Raw genomic sequence first — 21349 nt, 5'->3', positions numbered from 1 at the left:
GGCCTTCACTGTTGAATTGCGTGAGGAGCTCCTTCCTCTGTATAGGTCAATGCCAACACTGTTTCGTCTCTGAAAAAAGGAACAGAATAACTAGCAATTTGTACAAGATTCTCCATTCTTTGCTGGTTGATAAGCATTCTAATACAAATGTAGTGAGAATTTCCATATGTTCCCTATGGCCTATCAATTTGATTACGTTGAGTAGCGCTACTGAATGTATTGTTTCTGTTTCGCTGAAAATATTTTTGGATAAAATTGCAGTCGTTGTTTTCAATTTCCGAGATAAACATGCGTATGTTTATTTTATTTTCGCAATGATGACCGTATCAGTGTTCGGTTTTGGTACTGGTTTCGTTATCAATATGTGAAACAAAAGCATCTAGAATTGCGACATCGATACTTCCTTCAGAACTTTCATAATGAATTTTCTTTCCAGAAGATGCTTCAAAATACTGCCTAAAATTGATGCTATAGGAACTAACTATATTTCTGTAGCCTATAGTCTTCTGATGGTTTTATTCATAAAGTTATATTCTATATGTTCTATCTTGGCTGATTGATAGCAACATCGAGGTTGCTTTATATAGTAATTGCAATCAGCCCTATGGTATAATTTCAAAAATAGTTTTTCAAACTTGATTGGATTATTAACAGTTAGTTTTATTTAGCAAAAGTAGTTTTTCTGAATTTTAACGTTAGTAAGTACTAGAGCGACCGAGCATGATATTAGCGAATAGCTTGAGCTAGTTTTTCTTTAGAAAAGGCAAAACTGCAAGATTACACGAGGCAACATTTTTTTTACCAAGACTTCTATGTATGATTTTTCATGTATTCTGACGCAAAAACAAATTTCCCCGAGTTTGAAAACATTTCACCGTAAGAGGCAGCAGGCAGTGGCGCCGTGTTTTGAGGGAAGGCCTACTTTCCAAAAATTGCCGGCCAAGTTGGGAAATCAAAGTGCTCAGAGTGTCGTAGTCTGAAAATCAAAACTTTGTTCGGTTGCACTATCCTCGAATTGAACGGATACTATTTGCTGGACCGTGATAGCCAGCGCAAAGTGGTTGGAGTCTGGAGGTACTACCGGCTCATCTGTCTCAGAAAGTTTCATTATTAGCCTGAACCAAATCTAGGAGGCGGTCATTACCATCAGTAACATAAATCATTTGCGAACAGGTGGTGTAGGCTGAGTCCATCCGACAAGCCAGAACTTCCAGCTGAGATCTGCGATTGGATATAGTCGATGACTGGCAAATTATTATTCATACAGCTCCAATCCGATATAGGCTAGTTGTAGTCCATAAACCATTATTACAAAAAGGTGCACTGAGTGAATCTTGTCGTCTAGCCACGATTCAGTCAAATCAATGACGTCGTACTCATATTCGGTATCGGTTAGGAAAAAGTTGTCCATTTTTGTCCGGAGACCACGAAAGTTCTGGTAGAATATCCGTAGTCCATAATTAGTCTCGATAACGGATTGGTTTGTCGATGGATGGCTAGAAGGTCCGGGAATATCAGCCGATACTAGCAAGCTAGAAGACCCCTTCTCAATACTCAAACACAGGACCAGGACGGCTGATGAGCGCAGGCTTCAGTAGCGCGACTGTGACGAGGAGATCGGGGGCTTCCCAATCGCCTAAATCAGTGCGCCCTGGGCCGGATTCCAAAATGAGAGGTTGGTCGTCTCTGGAATTCGTCAAGTCGATTGTACCGGAAAAGTCACCTTGCGATGATTCAGCTGGAATAAGCGTTGGCTGGATACAAACATCCATCGATGATATCACGGTTTATTTAGGGTTTTAGCGTGTGTACTGTGTGAAGCTGTCGGTAATATTCTATGTTCCATTCCACGGTACAGAGAAATATCGGTGCATTCGGTCCCTAAAAATCCTTCGAGTTAATATGATCTCCAAATTAGCGAATATATATTCTTTTCGGCCAATAAAATTAACGCGAACGATCCTATGTCAGCATTTTTTTACAAGGTTACGCCTCTGGAATACATTCTTTAGATATAAATCCAACATTTTCCTGTCCATTGCGGAACAGTGTCCATGAATTTGGAACAATCTTCAGCCAATTTTGTTCCACTCATCAAATAAGATAGAACGTTCGGTCTTCTGAGCGAACGGGAAGCGGAATCGCCGGTGTTAGACTTGTCACCAGCTTATCGGAAATCGACCGGATGAATGTGTTAATTTGATCAAGTTTGTTTTCAACATCATTCATGCAACAAGTGATCGATTCAGCAACAACTGTAACAGTAACACAAATGATTTGTCTTCAAATTCTCCACAGAATGCATACAATTGTTCCACAGCCAAAGCAAGGTCGATTGTCCTTTGATAAGATGTAAATTCGGTCGAATCCAACCAGTACATTCTGTGTGTGCCATACGATCACACAAATGGCATTTGATCATATGAAGGTTCCTCATTGGTTCACAGCATTTGAAACGGCACTGGCAATGATTATACACTGAAAGTTGGATAAGCTTGGAATGTTTATGCACAGGTCGCGCTACCGGAGAAGACGAAATGCGCGGGGTTGCTACTTTAATCAAGTTTACCCAGAAAATAGATAATGCACTACACCATCACTATCACATTCAATATCTTCCCAGAAAATGGTATCGTAGCAAACCAACAAACTACTTGCTCACAGAGGAGGTAGAGGAGTCTACCTGTCAAACGCCTGGGAGAAATAGACTTTTTCTCACACACAAGTACTTACCACATTTGAGCCGTTGAGAGCAAAAATGGTACATGTCCAGTCGGTGCATGTTCAATGAATTGTAAGTTCAGGATCTTAGTATATAAAACAATCATGTCTTCAGCAAAGTTGGTCAAGTGATTGTGTACTTTCAGATGGATTTTCACTCTACGTGGCGCTAGTGTACCCGTGACTATTTTGTAACAGAAAGAATTTTACCTATTTCAGTATCAAGTGATCTGAAGTGATCCTGAAGTGATCCTGAAACTTCCTAGTTTTTTCGAAACTGCTTCTGCGGGATTGATTAGAAACGAAATGATCTTTTGATCGAAAAGTGGTTCAAGATGGCCACCAGATGGTTCACGGATGATCCGGAACTAGCGTAAAATGTCAATTTTCAAAAGTGTGAACCAAAGTTACCGTAAACAAGATAAATTTTGAGAAACAGGTCCTAGTTCTGCCTGGATACGGTGTATGTTTTTCCAAGGCTGTATGATATTTTCAGTTTGCCTATTCAACGTTTTCTGGTTGCCATTAATTTTCCCATAGAACAAAAGTGGTACATGTTTTCCCATTGTTTGTGTAAGTTTCTCAACCAGAACTCGTTATGCTTTCATGTACCGTCTTTTAAAACCTTTCCAGCAATGATTTGGAAAATTGTTGAAAATAATTTACTATTCGAGTGCTTTCGTTTATCGCGTCTCCTGAAAATTTACTTAATGGCATATGTACCACTTTTCCTCTCAACGGTTAATTCAGTCGTACACTCAAAATATGTTTCACGTTATTGTTACGTGAAAATTCTGGTACTTATTCATTTTCTGTCATTTTGCATGATTTATGTGACAAACATAATATCTACGTGAAAATCACATGCATACTATGTTTTATCACGTAGCATCTACGTCAACTTGGCAACGTCAAACAGAATCGCGTGTATCGCGTGAAGTATCGCGTGAACTCTCCGTGCGAAAATGCACAGAAATCAAAATGACGAAGCTGTTGTCTGATGTTGTCTTTGAACATGAAAGGAATTCCTCGATGACTTCCCAATAAGTGAGCTTTAGAAAAACCATAAGAATCCAGCATCGAGCTTTCACACAGATTCAGTTCAAACTGCGAGGGATTTCCTGAACATAAACAGTTGCAGCTAACAGTGATTGTCGCCAGCGAATGTCGCAATATCATTTTGCCATTTTGTATGTCGTTTAATTTATTTACGAATTGGCGATTTTGCATGCCCGTGTGACTTTTTTTTTATTCTCGCTTATTTTCCGTCGGTCTAGTTCCGCCACTGTTGTGGCCAATCACCGACGCCCAGGGAGGCGACTCCACACCCAGGACCCTAACTCACGACCCGTTTATCAACGGACCGGTGCCAACGGCTTAACTTCCTCATGCGATGGAAGGCGTGATCCCAGAGATTTTTCGCCTCAGAAAATCTCCCGGTGTCGGCTAGGATTGAATCTAGACCAGTTGGGTTGGTTGTGAGTGGATCACGCCGCCTCACAACCATCGACACCTATGTCGGCGGTGGGATTTGAACCCAGGCGTCGAGCGTGGTTGGCGGAGACGTTACCAACCACACTTGGCCGCGTGTGAGTTATCAAGCAACATATTTGGATAATTTCTGAAAACTATTCCTAGTCTCTCAAGAATTTGGGAAACCACAATTGAAAATTATCCTTTGTACACGCAAAAGTTGAAGTCTTGTACAATCATTGTGTCTTCTCGATTCGCACAAATATTGCACAGAAATCGCACAATAAATGTGTGAAACGCATTACGCAACAGTTGTACTGCGAATACATTGACATAGAATGAAATCAGAATATGTAACACTTTATTTCTCACGTCGAGTGTATTAGTGACTAGACTAGACACATCACATACAATTTGCAGGTTGCTCTTTCGCTTCTCTTTCGGTTCGGATTGCGACGCGCAAGGCGATATCTCGTTGCTTCACGAAATGAGCGAGGCACCCGTGCTCTACATACTTGATACCAGTGTTGTTAGTCTCACTCATACTGTCGGTTCGTGCTTGCTGCTATTCAGAGGAACGCATGAAGAAGAAAAAGTATCTCGAAAGTGTGTGTGCAAAAGACTTGAAAAGCGTAGCATATGTCTCGTCCTCAAGCAGAAAGGAGGAGAATGGTTTTGCTTCTCGCTCGCTTTGCAATGCTGCTTGATACCAGTTGAAACTGTTTAGGTGTAGTAGTTTGGAGCTGCCAAATACATTGGAGAACGCTAGAGCATTATTTGCGTTATGCCCAACACGCAATCATTGTACTGGTTCCGAATTACATCAACAATTGCGCTAAAAACGCACAATTTTGTTCTGGTTTCGCACCATCCAACTTTTGCGTGTATAAAACGTAGAACCTATCAGACAATCAAATGCTTTTCACTTTACCGGTAGTTAAATTCTACGTGAAATTCACATGAAATGCATATGTCTTCTGAATAAGATTCACAGGATATATCATCTCACCAGTTCATGATGAACTCAAATGACAATCACGTAAAATCTACATGAAAATGACAGTGGAAAATATTCACATAACTTTTCCGGTAATTATAACGTGAAAAATATTTTGAGTGTAGAGCATTTCAGTCGCAGAGTTTATTTTCACTCACAATCATCACCTGTACTGCCCTTGTTTACATAGTTGACGTAAGAGCCAAAATGACCAAAATGCACTTTTTCGTTGATTCAGCTTCCTTTTCCTAAGATACATACACTACAAACAAAAAGAAAACCATTTTGTTCTGAAACTTACGAGAAATATTGGAAAAACGTTTTGGCGTAACTGCCAATTGGTTGCAAAAACTGGCGTCACAATATACAAGGTGCAATTGTTTATGTTAAGTCGTTTCATTCGACTGTCTAACTACTGTCTGTTTGTCTAAGCTAAGTCGTTTAAGGGGTTATATACCTTCTTGGTCGAGAAAAATGAGGGAAGTTTGAATTTATTTTTAAGTGCATAGCACCATTTTCATTGTATCAAAGTGGTATTTTTCTTAAAGTACAGTTTATCAACAACAAAAAAATAGGTTTGATTTTGAGATATACCAATTATTACTGGAGTAATGGCCATTCCCCCGAAACACTATTTTTTTGCAGAGGCTTGCGGTGATCCTGATAGAGACTCAGCGAGTCAACCGAAATTAAAACTCATATTATTTCATTAGTTTAGAAGTGTGCCGGGTCCTTGAACGATCGCTTTTATGAGTATTTTATTTTCAGTGCAAACGGGAACGTTTTTCCCAAAAAATGCACCTTTTGAGCGCTAAAAATTGCATTAAAAATTTTTTCGCGGCAAAATGTAACTGTATGTTTCAAAAAACGATCGTTCAAGGACCGGCGAATTTAATAACGAAAATTAAAAAAAAAGATGGAGGAAATCGGTTCAGTAGTTTTCCCGCATTCAGGATCACGGCAAAGTCATTTTTCGGAAAACACTATTCCGAGATAATCGTGTGTAAAGTTTCAAGTTTAGCTTATGCGACCGTGGCGAGGCGCGCTGCAAATCGCTCTAACTTTCTTCCTATTGCTCAGATCTTTATGAAAATTTGTGAAAATGTTCTCAAGATGTTGTATTTGAAGATAATGCCATAAAATTTTTTACGGTTTTTTGGAAACCAAAAAGGTTTGCATTTTTCCATGTAACAATTACCCACCTTAGCGTAAATGTAGGTCTTTATGCATGTGTTTGTGTGTGTGTGTGTGTTTGTATGTGTGTTTGTGCGTGTTGGTCTAATTGAAACTGCCGATGAACAATAACTGACGTTCGACCGAAACACGATTGATAAAACTGAATCAACTGCGATACAGAGTAGGAAGTAGTCAAGTTCTTACGCCAAGCTATGCGAACAATCTGCGTGAAAAATACATGTTTATTCGCATAAACTGGCGTAGCGGTTTTTCTGGATCAATTACCACGGGCCGACTCGTATAATCCATGGGGCCTCTTTTTAAGCATCAATCTTCATAAAACTGACAGACTATTTTGTTGAAACTGTATCTCAATATAATGATTTGGGTTAAAATAACAAAAACGTGTTTTTCTCGCACGATGGTGTTGGTTGTTACGTCAACTATGTAAACAGGGACAGTGTAGGGGTAAACAATTGTTTTCGCTCTTAGTTTGAGAGGGAGCAGTTTTAATTAGTTTTTCAGTTACTAAGTGGGAAGTTGGCCAAAGAACAAAACATGTAGGTTTACATTGTAGCCGCATCTTAACAGATTTTAAATTTAATATTATAGACAATTTCAGAACTCGCCAAGGGTGAGTATTCTGCAGATCATTGGATCTTATGCTGTTTTGTCGCACATTAGGGTGATGTGAACTGTAACGCAATTGTCAGATGTTCACTGAGAAATTCATTTTACTTGCCTGTCCGGATGAGTGATTTACAAGAATTTTACTGGGATTTTGCTCTGTCAAATGAAGTGCGTTTTTTCGCCAGAGAAACTATTACTCTTCGCTCTTTCATCAGCAAATGGTATGATGTACATTGAATGTAAGCTCGCAGTTGTTGAGAGTAGAGACGATAGTAAAACATTAATTTGTATTGTACTGTGTCAAATAAATGTTGTGTGAACAAAAAAAAAAGTGTAGAGACAATTGTTTTCTCTTTAGGATCAAGATGAGCAAAACAAACCTTGGTTTTACAATTAAATTAACAGCAAAACCACGGAAATAAAAATACACACGGACACGGACAAAATAACGATACAAGCAAGATTACAAGCTTTAGAGTAATCAAAATTGTTGGACTAAGGTCGACAAAATGAAACTTCATTCAAAGCTACTTTGAAAGTTGTCGAAGTTTCTTAGGAAATCTTTGAATGAAGCATATTCCAGAAATTTAAGACGGTGATTCTTTCTTGTAAGAACAAGAAGCTGAAAGGCTTGACCCATTTAGCAGTTTGAAAGTGATTATAACATTAGTAGTGAGTTGTTGAAGTTGAAATCAATATAATCAAATTTTTACCCTGGAATTTTCAGTTATTAGAAACTAGTATGTTTCAAAATTTAGAACCAATTATTATTCAAAAGAAGTAATTGAAATTAACCATCTTTTGACCATTTTAAAATGGTCGTTTTATGAACTCTGGGCATCATTCCGTTTTTCCTATTGATTGACCGTTCTTCCCAGATGGTCTCGAGGTACGATGCTGGCCTAACAAGCCAGTCGTCGTAGGTTCGAATCTCGGCTCGGGAGAGACTGTTATTGTCAGTAGAATCGTAGCCTTAGCCCCGCCATTGTCGTCCTGTACACTAAACAGTTGGGTGCGAAGTCTGTGTATAAATAAACAGAAAATCAAGTTCCGAATCGGAATGTAGCACCAAGACTTTTCTTTTTGACCATTCTAGGTATTCGGGGTCGATTTTAGCGCAGTTGGTGTCAATACTTATACATATTTGATCATTTTATGTTGGTTTACTTGAACCAAAAGTAGTTATCTTGGATTACAGAATTGGGTTTGATTTCTAGACATCGTCCTGGTTCCGGAATTATCCATATTTAGTGATAATTGGCCATTTTATCCTCTGTCCCAAAAATCGGAAGTCACCATCTTGGGTTTAAAAATTTTGCTTGGGTTTAGCCCCCGAACATCATTATTGTTTCGGGAGTACTTTCGTAAGGTTTTTTACCATTCTATATTGTTTTGCATAAGCTTAATCGTCATCTCGGAACCCAAAATGGCATTTGGCTAGATTAGCGAGCTGTAAGTGTCGGGATAACTAATGTTGTGTAGTATTTGATCATTTTAAGTTATTTTCCAGGAACCGGAAGTTGCCATCTTGGTATTCAAAATGACGTCTGGTGTTCATTTGCGGCTTCATTTCGGTCCGCGTCTTGCTTCAATTCGGTGCTAGGATTTTCTAATATTTCCAGTGAACAAATTTGTCGGTTGGTTTTCCTTTCGTACGTTCTGAAAACATGATTATTCTTAGCCATTCCTATCTAGACACATTTAGCGGACGAAGGAATCAAACGCGTCATTGATAAGAAAATCAAGCGCCAAAAACGTGACTGGCTTGAGCGTTCCACTAATTATGTGTCCTTTACTCCATATGTTGTCCCCGTGGCTCTGTGGTTAGCGATGTCGGTCGGTAGCTCTCCCACACGGTCGTGATATCGGGTTCGATTCCCGATCTAGTCGAGGATCTTTTCGAGCTGGAAATTTTCTCGACTCAGCACTGGGGCACGGTGTATCGTTGTACTTATCCTACACATGCAAAATGTGCCAAAAACAACATCGATAACGAATTCTCTCAACTAATCTAGTTGATCGAGACCGCTATCAGCCCCAAGGCTAAGCGTGCGATATTGTTGTTGTTACTCCATATGCAGTTTAGGTTTTTATGTTTTCATGATACCGTATAATGTTTTCAAAAACACATGACATTGCTTTAGAATCGCGAAAAATAAAATAAATTTGATAAATCACTTGACTTCTCTATATTTTTGTATGTATTCCACTGCGGCCAGTAATTATTCAACTTTTTGAATGTTTCTTGCTGGATGCAGTGTTTGTTTTTTTTCCGTTTGAGCAATTTTCGCTGAAACCGGTGACACGAGGTAAAGGAAATTTCTGTGTCTAAATGATTGAAAATAGTCACAAAATGAGGTAACCACTTTGGTTAATGCATATTAATGTACCCCTTGGCCACCAGGGGTCAAACGGTTAAAAAAACTTGTAAGCTCTCTTCAATTTGTTATTAAACCCTATATTTTATTTCATGCTGTTTTAAAGAGGAATGAAGTAGAAAAAGTTGGCCGCCATCTTGGATTATATCAGCAAAACGTGTTTTTAATTCGAACGCTGAGAGAAAATACTTCAAGATGCATCCACAAAATTAAGTGATCAACGAGTTTACCTTGCCATTCGAAATCGAGCTTCAAACAGTTAGCTAAGTGGTTATCTCATTTTGCCACTACTTTCAATTATTTGGACACAAAAATATCCTTTTTAAAAGACCTCTTGTCACCAGTAAGATGGTTTCAGCTAAAATTGCTCTTTTGCGTTTTTTGTGTAACTTATTGAGAAGTTACCTGCTACGCGTTGTAGTGATTGTATCTCCCCAGACTTGCTATACTTCTATCTTCTTTATCGATCTTGTTGTCGCCTCAAGCAAGTTATTGAAGGATATAAAGTTCTAGGGGTGTATGAAATTTCTAAAAATTCAGATACGAGTTCTTCAGTTTTTTTTTATAATGAATTCAGAGAAATATCGTATTCTCTACTGTTTACGTCCTGTTAAACAAACAATAAAAATTTTCTGTGCTGTAAACACCAATTACATATTAAGAAATATGTTTCGAATATATGAGACGATTTTTTCATGATTGTCACATCACTGTGGGTTTTTCAGGTAGAAGCCGGGAATCAACTTCAGATTTTATTTCGAAATCTGAAATTGCAGCTACCGTCTTTTTGTCAAATACAATCCAATAAAGGTATTTCCACTCTTTGCGTTCCAAGAATAGTGATGTTGTATTTCAAGTAAATGAATTTCATAAAGATAATGTATTAAATTTGACGTAATGTTTTCGAAATGAGTTATGCTAAAGAGGTAGTAAAATGAAAGAAATGATTCCTGATTTCGTACAATTTAATTCCTTGCAACACCGAGAACGTTCAACTTGAATAAAAATGATGTTGAGGCCATATTTTATTCTGAGCAGTTGGCTTTCAACAATCTTTGGGTGATGTTTCTTTCCAAATCTTTTGACCACTTAATAAATTATTATGAAATTAATTACTTGTTAGAGACAACCCGTTTGTTTGACAGTTGTTTGTTCAACTAAGTAATGTCATCTTCGAGATAAGAGACTTCCGTTACTTTTACAATTTGATACATAATGGTTTAAGTAAAAGTCTGGCTGTAATAAAAAAAATTTAGAATCTTTGGGACAACTAGACTTATGATTTTACTAAGAAGAATTAAGAACGCCGAAATCGATCTCAGAGAAAAGTAAGTGAGCTTAAAAAGTCTTTGGGGTACAATACTTTTCATAACTTTTGAACCAAATGTTCAATTGTGATTTTAGCATTTTGGTACTTAACGGAAAAAGTTACAATCTGATTACAAACCATTAGTTAAGGATTTTCAAGACAGTCTTTTCATTTGACACCAGTTTTGTATAAATTGGTTGCGTAATTTAGGAGATAATATAGTTGCGTGATTTTCAGATTTTGAAGCATGGTGCGCAAACTAAAAGTACGATAACAATGAAATTCGATAGCATCCTATGGGGTCACTAGACCTTTCATTTGCGACTGATTTCGTGCAAATCGGTTCAGCCATCTTTGAGAAAAGTGAGTGAGTTTAAACAACCTCAGGATAACTTTTCTTTACATAACTTTTGAACCATATGTTCAATCATAACGAAATTTCAAAGATAAGGGTTTTGAAGTCAGCCCGATCATTTGAAATCAGTTTTATTGAATTCGATTATGTGGTTTCTAAGATATTGATGTTTCGCGATTTTTACATTTTGATACATAACCTCTAAACTAAAAATCCGATTACAATGAAATTCAATAGCAACCTATGGCGCAACTACACCTTTTATTTTCAATTAATTGCATGAAAATCGGTACAGTCATCTCTGAGAAAAGTGAGTAAGAAAAAAAAAGTTGCACATACACACACATACACACATATAGAAAATGCTCAGTTCGTCGAACTGAGTCGAGTGGTATATGACATTCGGCCATTGTGACCACTTTTATACCTTTGGTTTTGCCAGTGATTGGTATAGCTTTCTAGGAGAAGGGCAAAATTTTAATTCTTTCGTGAAATCGCTGCATATCGATTCCAGCCGTCGTGCGATTTGCATTTTAACCAAGAGGAAAGCCCGTTATGCATGAAAATAAACTTAAATACTAAATAAAATCACAATGAATTTATACGAAAATGTTTGCGCTGAGTTTTTCAGCAACGCGATGCTTTTTAGCAATGAAACTCTCACAGCTTTTTATTTGTTTTTTCCTCCTGGGTGCGTCCTACTATTTTCGCCAGTGCATTCTAGCATCTTCTTACTTTACAGGAAATAGTTGCTAAAATTATATTACAATAAAGTTTAGAATTATTGATAGACTATGCAATAATAACGTTCATAGCAAACAATTGAAAAAATGTCTGAGATTGGTTGAAGGGTTTTGGTGAAAAATGAATTGCTCATTTAAAATTACGTTCTATCAGTCAGTGTTTGTTTCGTCGTCGTAATCGTCGAGTTCCTATTTCGGTTGTCTTTGGGAAGAAAACCTTTCCATAAAATTAATTTACTATAGATTCCAGCAATTAGAATCCATCTATCATTTAAAGCAAATCTTATTTTTGTTTGTGAATTTCATTTATTCTTTCCACTTGCAACACAAAAACTAAAATAAAACCTACTAAAAACTCAGTAACGCCAAAACGCAAATAACACCAATCATGTGATGATTTCATTAGTGATAACCAACTTTTTTCGTCCGTTTTTATTTCTCCCCTATTCATCACAGCATTGAATGACACCGACGGGAGCAGTGCAACGGCGTTACCGGTTCAGATGCGCTCTACTTCAGGCCTGATAGCGACACTGTTGACGATTGTCCTCATCTTCACGTCAACGTTGTTGTAGATGAACTTTCGGCAGTACACCGATGAAGTGGAGATTCGTGATCGATATTTGCATATACGTTTTGTCCATACATAGATAAGCATTGAAATGAGAACAATGTAGCATACAGGCTACCCTTTTGATAGGAGAAAGCGAAAACACCCCCCGAAAATACTGTGGATTCGAGTGGACGAACGTTCGGATGGCGAGTGTTTTGTGCGCAGAAAATGATGTGTAGATATCGTAGGATTCGCGTCGTTGTGTTGCAGGCTGTTGAATCGAAACGCAAGGAATAGGACTATTCGAAGCGTTTTTCTGGGGAACACTTAACTCCCCCAAGAAGTGCTCGTTAGTCAATAGGAGGTCCTACACGGCTTCGGCTCCCGTAGTCGTGCATAAGTGTTAAAACGTGCTAGTTTTTTATTGATTAACATCTCTCTGTATAATAGAGTTTACGTTTTTATCGCATTCATTGTTTAAGCCCTAAGCAGATTTCACTACTTGTTTTAAACTCCCGATACCAAAGCTTAATAACCAAACTGTAATCATCTCGATACCAAAATAAGCAAACTCAAAGAGGGTATGAAACGCTAAATAGTCATTCGAGAGTAAGTAGTTGAATGTTTTATATAGATTTTTTATATGTGTATAACGAAAACCCGTCTCATCAAACTGTCTCTATACCCAGAGAAGATCCAATTTTTCAATGTCACCACAAACGATCCTTAAATTCTCAATCGCGTCAGGGGAACAGCTCGCGATAAGGTAACAACTAAAGAAGAAGAAAAAAAAACAAGCAGAGAAAACAATTGCGAACAATTATTGATGTATTTTACAACAAAAGGAAGGAAAATATGATGCCTTATGAAATATATATTAAACATACTTTTTTATGACACCCGAGAATTGTGGACGCAAGAAAATGCATTGAAGGAAATTACCAAAATTATTACTACGTAAGCAAAACAAAACGGTGATAATTTTCAAAAAATTATCCCGTTCAGTGTTCTAAAAAAAGCGGATACAAGAAGCCGTCACTGGGCTGAGGAGGATACACTAAGATGGAGAACAAACATATGCAACTCTATATATAGTCATACTAAATTTATATATTTAAAAGCACTAGACTAAGCGGAAACGAAAACAAAAATCGAAGAAAATACAACCAATTAGCAAAAAAACGCCTGTTTAATCCGATACAATTTGCAGCCAGTTCTATAAGTATGTAAAAATCAACAGATAAAGAACACTTATTTTTCGGTTTTTGTAAAACAATAGCGAAAAATTACCATAATGTCTGAAATAAAAGGGGAGTGATATTCGAGATATACAAGTAACGCATTTGTTTTACTGAAAAAAAAAAACCTTTTTATCACAAAATCCTGTTGAAGGTAAGTTTTATTGCGGTTCTAACAATATTTATTTGTCATTGTTATAATCATCATCAAATAGATGAAGAAAAATAATCATCATCATAATTGTATTAATTGACTTTCGACAAATTCGGTAGCATAGAATCCAACGTTTCTACTGTGAGTTTCTTCGTCAATCAGAAAACAAAGTGACTGGACATAAACTCTTACTGGAAAATAAATTTTATGAAATAGTACCTTTAGCAAGTGCCTAGTGTTTTAGAATAATAGCAGCCATTGGGGAATTACATTCTGTTTGCGCTTTTATCGTTTTTTTTATGAGACACCGTGGAAGTTTTTTATTATCTTCGACTCAAACCTGCAAACGTGCTAACGATGGTTTACAGCGAATACGTTTATTTATTCAGGTTATCAGCTTTGCCGGAAGAGCAGTCCAATAAGACCAAAGCTTTTATTGCGAAACTGTATTAATCAGATAATATTAATTGATCTGTTTTTTTTTCACTGCACAATAATGTTAATACACGTTATATTATTGATCAAAAATGGCAAAAAAAAACAACGGATTAATCACCAATTCGGTGGCTGCTTGGTATGAAAAAGAGCAAGAGCATGAGAACAATTTATGTGATTCAGCGAATCGTTTAGTAGATACTTTTATTTTCGATCAATTCTGCATAAAAAATTTTGTTTTTAATTATAAATTAGATAAATGAATGTATTTAATTTTTTTTACAACTTATTATTGTTATCTGAAATCTAGAATTAATCGGTTAAAAAGTTATTGATCTGAGCTATCTCTCAATTTGCATCACTCCTTGTACTGCATAATTCAAACAGGATCTATTTGTTGCCAATGGTTTTAGCCTTTTTTTCCAATTTGTGATTGAAGATCGTTAAAACCAGCATTGATAAATTCCTATCAATTTTTTTCATATTTGTTTGTACAACAGAGAGATACACAGTAAGGTCATTTTGACGCATTTTTACGTGGGTTATTTTTTATACAAAACAGGTACAAATATCGACCTCATTCAAATCACGTTTACCGTTTTAGGCCATTTGTAATCATATACCGTGCTGGATCGAAATCCGAACACCTAAGCACATGATAATCTTCGACAATCAGTATAAAATCAAGAAATTACATACAGCTTTAAACTGACATGTTTACTTATAGGTCTACTTATATTTTATCACTATTTGCATGCAAAACGATTTAAATTACTCTGAAACTCGAAAAAATCACGTTTGAAAAGGACATGTTTTGAATCGAAATCCGCACGCACGCGATATAGACTGGATCAAAGTCCGTACCGTAATGAATCAAAATCCGTATAGATATAGAAGTACAAAAATGAATTTTATTTTTCTATTGATCTTTAAATTTACGAATAAATATATTGTGATGGTCAATTGGTTCCTTAAGTTTTACACGGTTTTCTAAATCTTATATCAGCTGAAATAGTGCAATTTTCTGTGCAAAACATTATTTTTAAAAAATGTTAATCGTTGTCCTTCAAACTTTAAATGAAGAATAAAAAGTTAAAGGGTATGTGCTTGAGTGCACAAACGTAGGCTTGCCGTGGGACTATGGTGGGTGTAATGATTTAATTCTGCCTTAGCCATAGTATATAACACACACAAAACGTACAAACAAGGATGAAAACTATCACTCGCGTTCATTTTTATCGCAAGCCGATAGCTCATCTAATAAGCACAGTTCTGAACAACTTTGTATGGCGAACTTGAAGTCTTCAGATAGTACTACAACATTGTCGAAGAGAGTATTTCTCGTACACATACACCCGGGCTGTGAGAGGACATTCTGGCGAATTATCGCGATAATTATCACGATCGCGATAATTATCGCGATGATTTTCTTATATCTGCTCTCAAGGCTACAGCCTTCAGGTGGTACGCGAAAGAATAATTAGTAATGGCGGACAAAGCAATTTTTCTTTATAATACTCCATTTAACGTTCAAACTTGTTCTTGAAACATGACTGTAGCAACCAAACACACCATAGTTCAATTTGAAACCTGAACTAGACTACCAAAACATGATCTACCACTACTCTCTCCCACTCTGTGAGGACTTTCTAAGTCAAGGGGTACAACTGATTTGAAAAATAGGGCCAAGGGGTACGCGGACAAAAAAGGTTGAGAACCGCTGATGTAGAGCATAGTTAGTTCTTGCAGGTCGGGTAGTGAGAAACGTGTGTGAACGGAGATTGCGTCGTCTAGCGTTTATATCAAGAAGGCCGAGTAGTAAAGGACAATCGATGATTCCCTGAAGAAGGTCTCCAACGAAACAAGTCTTGGCCAAAATCCGTCTTGTTTCCAGTAGCTCTAAGTCGATGAGCTTACAACGGCTTTCATAGCTTGGTAGGTTACGCGTGTCGCGCCAAGGAAACTGTCTCAAGGCAAAGCGAACAAATTTGCGTTGTACGGCCTCAATTCACGCAATTGTGTCTTGGTAGAAAGGACACCATACAACAGCGGAGTATTCCAATATTGGACGAACCAGAGAGCAATAGAGCGCTTTACGGCAGTGCACATTTTTGAAGTTTTTAGCGAAGTGAAATAGAAATCCCAATTGATATGAAGCCTTTGAAACTATGCAAGCTGCATGGTCCTTGAAGCCTAATTTCGAATCGAGCATAACTCCCAGATCCCTAACTACCGTTTCGCGACTCAAAACAGTACCTTGTAAGCTGTACTCGTGACGATACATGGCATGTTTTCGACCGAAGGAGATAGCTGAGCACTTAAACACATTTAGTGACATCCTGTTAATTCGGCACCAACTATCGAAGGCTTCCAAATCATGTTGCAGCATCTCGGCGTCTTGAATATTTTTTATTGTGTTGTATAGTTTTAAATCGTCAGCGTAAGATAATTTCATACATTTGAAAAGCAAATTTACATCGTTCATAAACAGTAGGAAAAGGAATGGTCCGAGGTGACTGCCTTGAGGAACGCCGGATGTAACACAGAAGGGGGACGAGATAAAATCATCTAGTTTTACAGACATAGTTCTGCCAGTCAAGTAGGAGCGAAGCCAAATTAGGAGGTTGTCATTAATTCCTATTTTGTCGTATTTTGCCAAAGCAATCTCGTGGTTTACCTTGTCGAATGCAGCAGAGAGGTCGGTATAAATAGTGTCTACTTGATGACCGCGTTCAATTTCTCGAGTAATAAACGATGTGAAAGTAATCAGATTTGTTGTCGTCGAGCGCTTCGGCATAAACCCTTGCGGGTCAGAGAAATGATGTGCGAACAGTCATGAGTTAATTTTTCAAGAATAACTATTTCAAAAAGCTTTGAGACAGAACTTAGCGATGCAATTCCACGATAGTTAGTAACAGTCCGCTTGCATCCCTTCTAGTGAATGCATTCGGGGAAAACGCCCGTCGTTAAGGATAGGTTGAAAAACATGGCCAAAGGTGCAGCAAGAAATTTCAAACATCGTTTGAGGATTAACGAGGGAATACCATCAGGGCCAGATCCTATTGATGTTTTCAATTGATTCCCGGCTTCAATCACCATGTCTCTATTAATAGTGAACGAAGAGCCGAATAATCGCATAGTCTGTATATTACTCGTGGCATTTGCGACATCCTGAGCATTTAGATTTTCCTCAGAGAATACACTGCAGAATTTGGTGCGAAACAATTCGGCAATACTTTCGACAGTGTCCACTTCAATGGTCCCATTAGTTATGTTAGACGGCAAACCAGATTCTTTGCGTTGTTTGTTTACATAGCTCCAGAACTTTTTGGGATTCGATTTGGGACGATTCTGCAGATCACACTGGTAGTTTTTATATAAAGTGGCATTGAGGCGCTTGTAAGCGGCGTTGGCGCGTAAGTTTTCAGCTTTCGCAGCATCAGTTCGATGTTTACTGAATTTCCTCAGGGCCGCTCTTTTTATTCTCTTCAAGTGTTTCAAAACTGAATTGGACCAGATTGGATTGGCTGGTTTACGGTGGCGTTTTTTAGACACAAACTGGTCAATGGCGTAAAGCAAAACATTACACACCGTCGAAGCTACGGAGCTAGCATCGTCACAGGCGAGCGAAGTATTCCAATCAACGCCAGCTGGGAAGTTGTTCATTCCAACAAAATTTACTCTATTAAAATCGTAGTGATTAGTTTCGGCGATTTCTTTAAAGCGATGCCCAGGATGCAGTTCCAGCGTCAGTAGTAGAGGTGGATGATGTCTGCAAAATTTTACAAGCGGCGCAGGAGCTCGTAGAAGGGAACAGTTTTGCCCCAAATCCTTACTGATGAAGCACAAATCGAGCAAACGGTTGTTAGTATTCAAAACACCATTCACTTGCCGGAGCCTGGCAGTAGAATACGCATCGAGTAGGGCAAACGATGCTGGTCTGATCGAAGAACGAGAATAATCGGGGAATCGGAAGTTGTTACTACTGTGGAGCCATGATATCGTGCTGAGATTTAGGTCACCTATGACGACAATGTTGTCTCTAGCTTCCATTTGTGAAACAATCCATTCCAGAGAAAGTGTATGCTTTTCTATTAAGCTGCAGTCGTTGACACGATCGGGAGGAACGTATATTACGCAACAATGACAGTTCTCTCATATACAGTACATGAACGACCTGTCATTTAAGAAATTTCGAGCAGGTTTTTATTCTTCGTTTAAAAAATCGAAGGAAAACGATAAACTTTTTTTGAAAATCCCGTTTTGCACTATGCTCAGAAAGGCCTGTTTCAATGATATTTAAAAACTGGAATAGCTCCCAATTGAATGATTCGACAAAAAAAAACATAAAATTTTTCTTAACTACACTGGGGTCGCTTTTTACGCGGGTTGTTTCTATGCGTTTTTTTAAACGGGATATTTTTACAATAACGCGGATTATTTTCACTCGATTCGGAAGATTATTTGTACGTGGTATCAAATAAGTTTAGTATAAATATATCGTATCTGATCTTTTAAATGCGGTACGAGACGCCTTCCTTCAGGCCCAGATTTAAGGAGGGGGCAATCGGGATGGGCCCTCTGATTGCTATGCCCATGCATAGCACCCACTTCATGATCCAAATCTTCATCTCCAGCAGTGAAGGTTGGTGGAACTCCTTTTGATTGAGATTCGTAGCCATTCGTTACTGCATCCTCTATTGTAGTCACCAGAACGCGGAAACCTCTTGAAGCTTCCCGGTACGGCGTTCCCTCGCGCAACTCTGTCACAGCTCTTTCGGAATTGTTTGCCGTACATTTATGCTTGTTTTCCTCCATAAAATGCTTAAAACAAGGATGAAAGTTCAACAATATATGCATGATACACACGCTGTACGGATTTCGATTCAAGCGATAACCAAGGATCAAAATCCGTACGGCACAGTTTTCGATGAAAAAATACAATTTGCACTATTTACCTGACAATATACAACTCGAAAATGACAGAGACTTACCTTTTCAATCGATTTCAAAAAAGATTCGCAGAGTAAAACACTTATATTCCACTTGAAAAACGTTTTTATCTGAAGAACGTTTCCTTAGTGAATTCTCTAACGATGCGACAAAATGACAACTGAAACCGATACACAATTTATTTTTCATTTTTAATATTTTTATTTCATGGCCTACAGGCGCATAGTTTAATTCAACAGAAAGCCAACAGTTCAACGGACATGTAATAACTGTCATATGAATTTACATTTTTATAATGCTTAAAACTAAAGAAAAATATCAAGGTGTTCGGATTTCGATACTGTACGGGTTTCGATCCAGCACGGTATCCGTTTGAAAAAAAACACAATTTTTATTGTAAGCTCTGAAAACTTTAAATTTTCCATCTCTAGATTGATACTCAAACGAGGTTCAAACAGTATTGGACGGATTTCTTTGTTATATTTTCAGCTCAAAATACGGTTCCATATAAATTTGGATGCTTCCGCCGCGTATTTGAAAATTGCAACCAAACTTATACGGTATTTGCCAAAATTATTCTTAACTTTTTAGACCAATCAGCTAAAACCAACGCGATGCAAATACTCTTTGTCTTTTTCATATTAAAGTATGCCTTTTTACATATTTATCGTCGACCAAATTAAGCAGGGGCTTTCAAAGACGAATTGAACGGCGACAACTTCTTCAAACAACAAAGAACACCTCGGTCTGGAGTTGACTGGTAAGATTAGTAGTTATAAAAGATGAATGTTTTTTTTTTTTATAATCTCCAACACGACTACACATAGAGAAGTCTTTGCGATTAAATTACATGAAAAATCTAGGCTAGGCTCTTCAAAAAAGTTTAAAAATAGTTTTTGCCTTATCTCGTAACATATTTTTAATCAAAGGAGTATCTTCGGCTAAGCTGCCGGTACTCGCTTTACTGTCCCATACTGATTTTGGTCACTTTTGAGTTATCATCGGGAATCGACTTAATTGTTATCATATTTTCTGGAAAAAAATGGAAATTGAAACATTTGTATGGAAAAACATGGAGAAAATACCAAGTTGTTTTTGTCCCATTTTGAAAGTACCCGCATTACATGATGCCACATATATAGATTTGTCTGCTTTTATACAGATTTCTTGCGTATTTTTCATACAGATATCTGCATGCAGATTGCAGATTTTCTGGAAATAATACAGATTTTTTTGGTTTGCATGGGGTAGTAAATTGAACTTCTTGATGTGGTTGAAAAGCGGAGATTGGCTCGGATGCGGTTCAGCGTGTCGTAGGTTTTACTATATTCATATGCTACTATAAATCTTTGAACACGCTAACTTTCACAAAATCGAATTGATAGTTTTACAATAGAGTTTGATCATCTATCATTCACACGCGACAAAAATCTAAGTGCTGTATATCTAACTGTCTGTCATGAAGAGTTCTGATCGGTTACGGTCATTTAACCATATTTAACCCTATTATTTTTATGATTTTCCTAGCTTTTGGACAAATGTTGACTACACTTGAATTTTTTTTTTATTCAATAATGTTTAAATCTTGTTGGATGCAATTTTTTGTTTTTGAATTTTAAGGGCTTTGGATGCATGTAAATTTGCCAGTTTTTGAATTCATTAGGATACTTAGCTCATTCCAAATTATATTACAAGAGAAAAACGCGTTGTAGATCTTATATCCTCTAGAATTGCGGTCGGCTTACAGTTTCCGAATAAAGTTTAACGTCTTACGAAATAAAGCTACTCATTGATTCGTGAATGGGTAAATTAAGGTGTTCATGAGCAGAAACGCGTAGAGTCGTACGATACGTAAGGTAACCGAGATTACTTAACCTCCACGATTCGCTTGTATCCCGTCACTGCAAATATGATGAGGTTTCAAACATGTTGGCACCTGGCGCGCTTTCGTGAGTTCATATATCGAAGATCGCACCACTAACCTCGGGAAAGTGCGTGCACGTCGGGTTCGAAATTGGAAGGGTCGGTCAGTTCCTCTATTAGTACAAAGCTCGTTATTCCCGTCGTACTCCTAAAATCAATGAAACAAAACGTCTTAGATACATAGAAGATAAGTTCGCGAAAAATATCTTAGTGGACGAGGGCCCATAAATACCGCCAAGAGTTTTATCGTTTGTAGAGAAGAAACGCGACAAACAACTAGCACAAAATTCCTATACCCGTGGTGCTTGTGG

At 37.6% G+C, this 21349-nt stretch overlaps 2 protein-coding genes across 8 annotated transcripts in view; one reads left to right on the top strand and one right to left on the bottom strand.

Moving 5' to 3' along the window:
• LOC129720935 (uncharacterized) overlaps window positions 1-13673 on the top strand; it is a 233423-nt gene extending 219750 nt beyond the window's left edge. For all 7 annotated transcript variants that reach the window (XM_055672864.1, XM_055672865.1, XM_055672866.1 and 4 more), the window contains one exon: window positions 12239-13673. In XM_055672864.1, the coding sequence (XP_055528839.1) occupies window positions 12239-12357 (119 nt within the window). In that variant the 3' untranslated portion in view covers window positions 12358-13673. The remainder of the gene's footprint in view (window positions 1-12238) is intronic.
• A 3423-nt stretch (window positions 13674-17096) lies between these two features.
• Window positions 17097-18215, bottom strand: LOC129720238 (uncharacterized). The gene has a single exon (XM_055671688.1). It carries the CDS (start codon window positions 18213-18215, stop codon window positions 17097-17099), a length of 1119 nt encoding a protein of 372 aa, XP_055527663.1.
• Window positions 18216-21349: the final 3134 nt, after the last annotated feature.

The sequence above is a fragment of the Wyeomyia smithii genome, chromosome 2 (assembly GCF_029784165.1).
Source record: "Wyeomyia smithii strain HCP4-BCI-WySm-NY-G18 chromosome 2, ASM2978416v1, whole genome shotgun sequence".
NCBI lineage: Eukaryota > Metazoa > Arthropoda > Insecta > Diptera > Culicidae > Wyeomyia > Wyeomyia smithii.
This window is presented reverse-complemented; position numbering and strand designations above follow the sequence as displayed.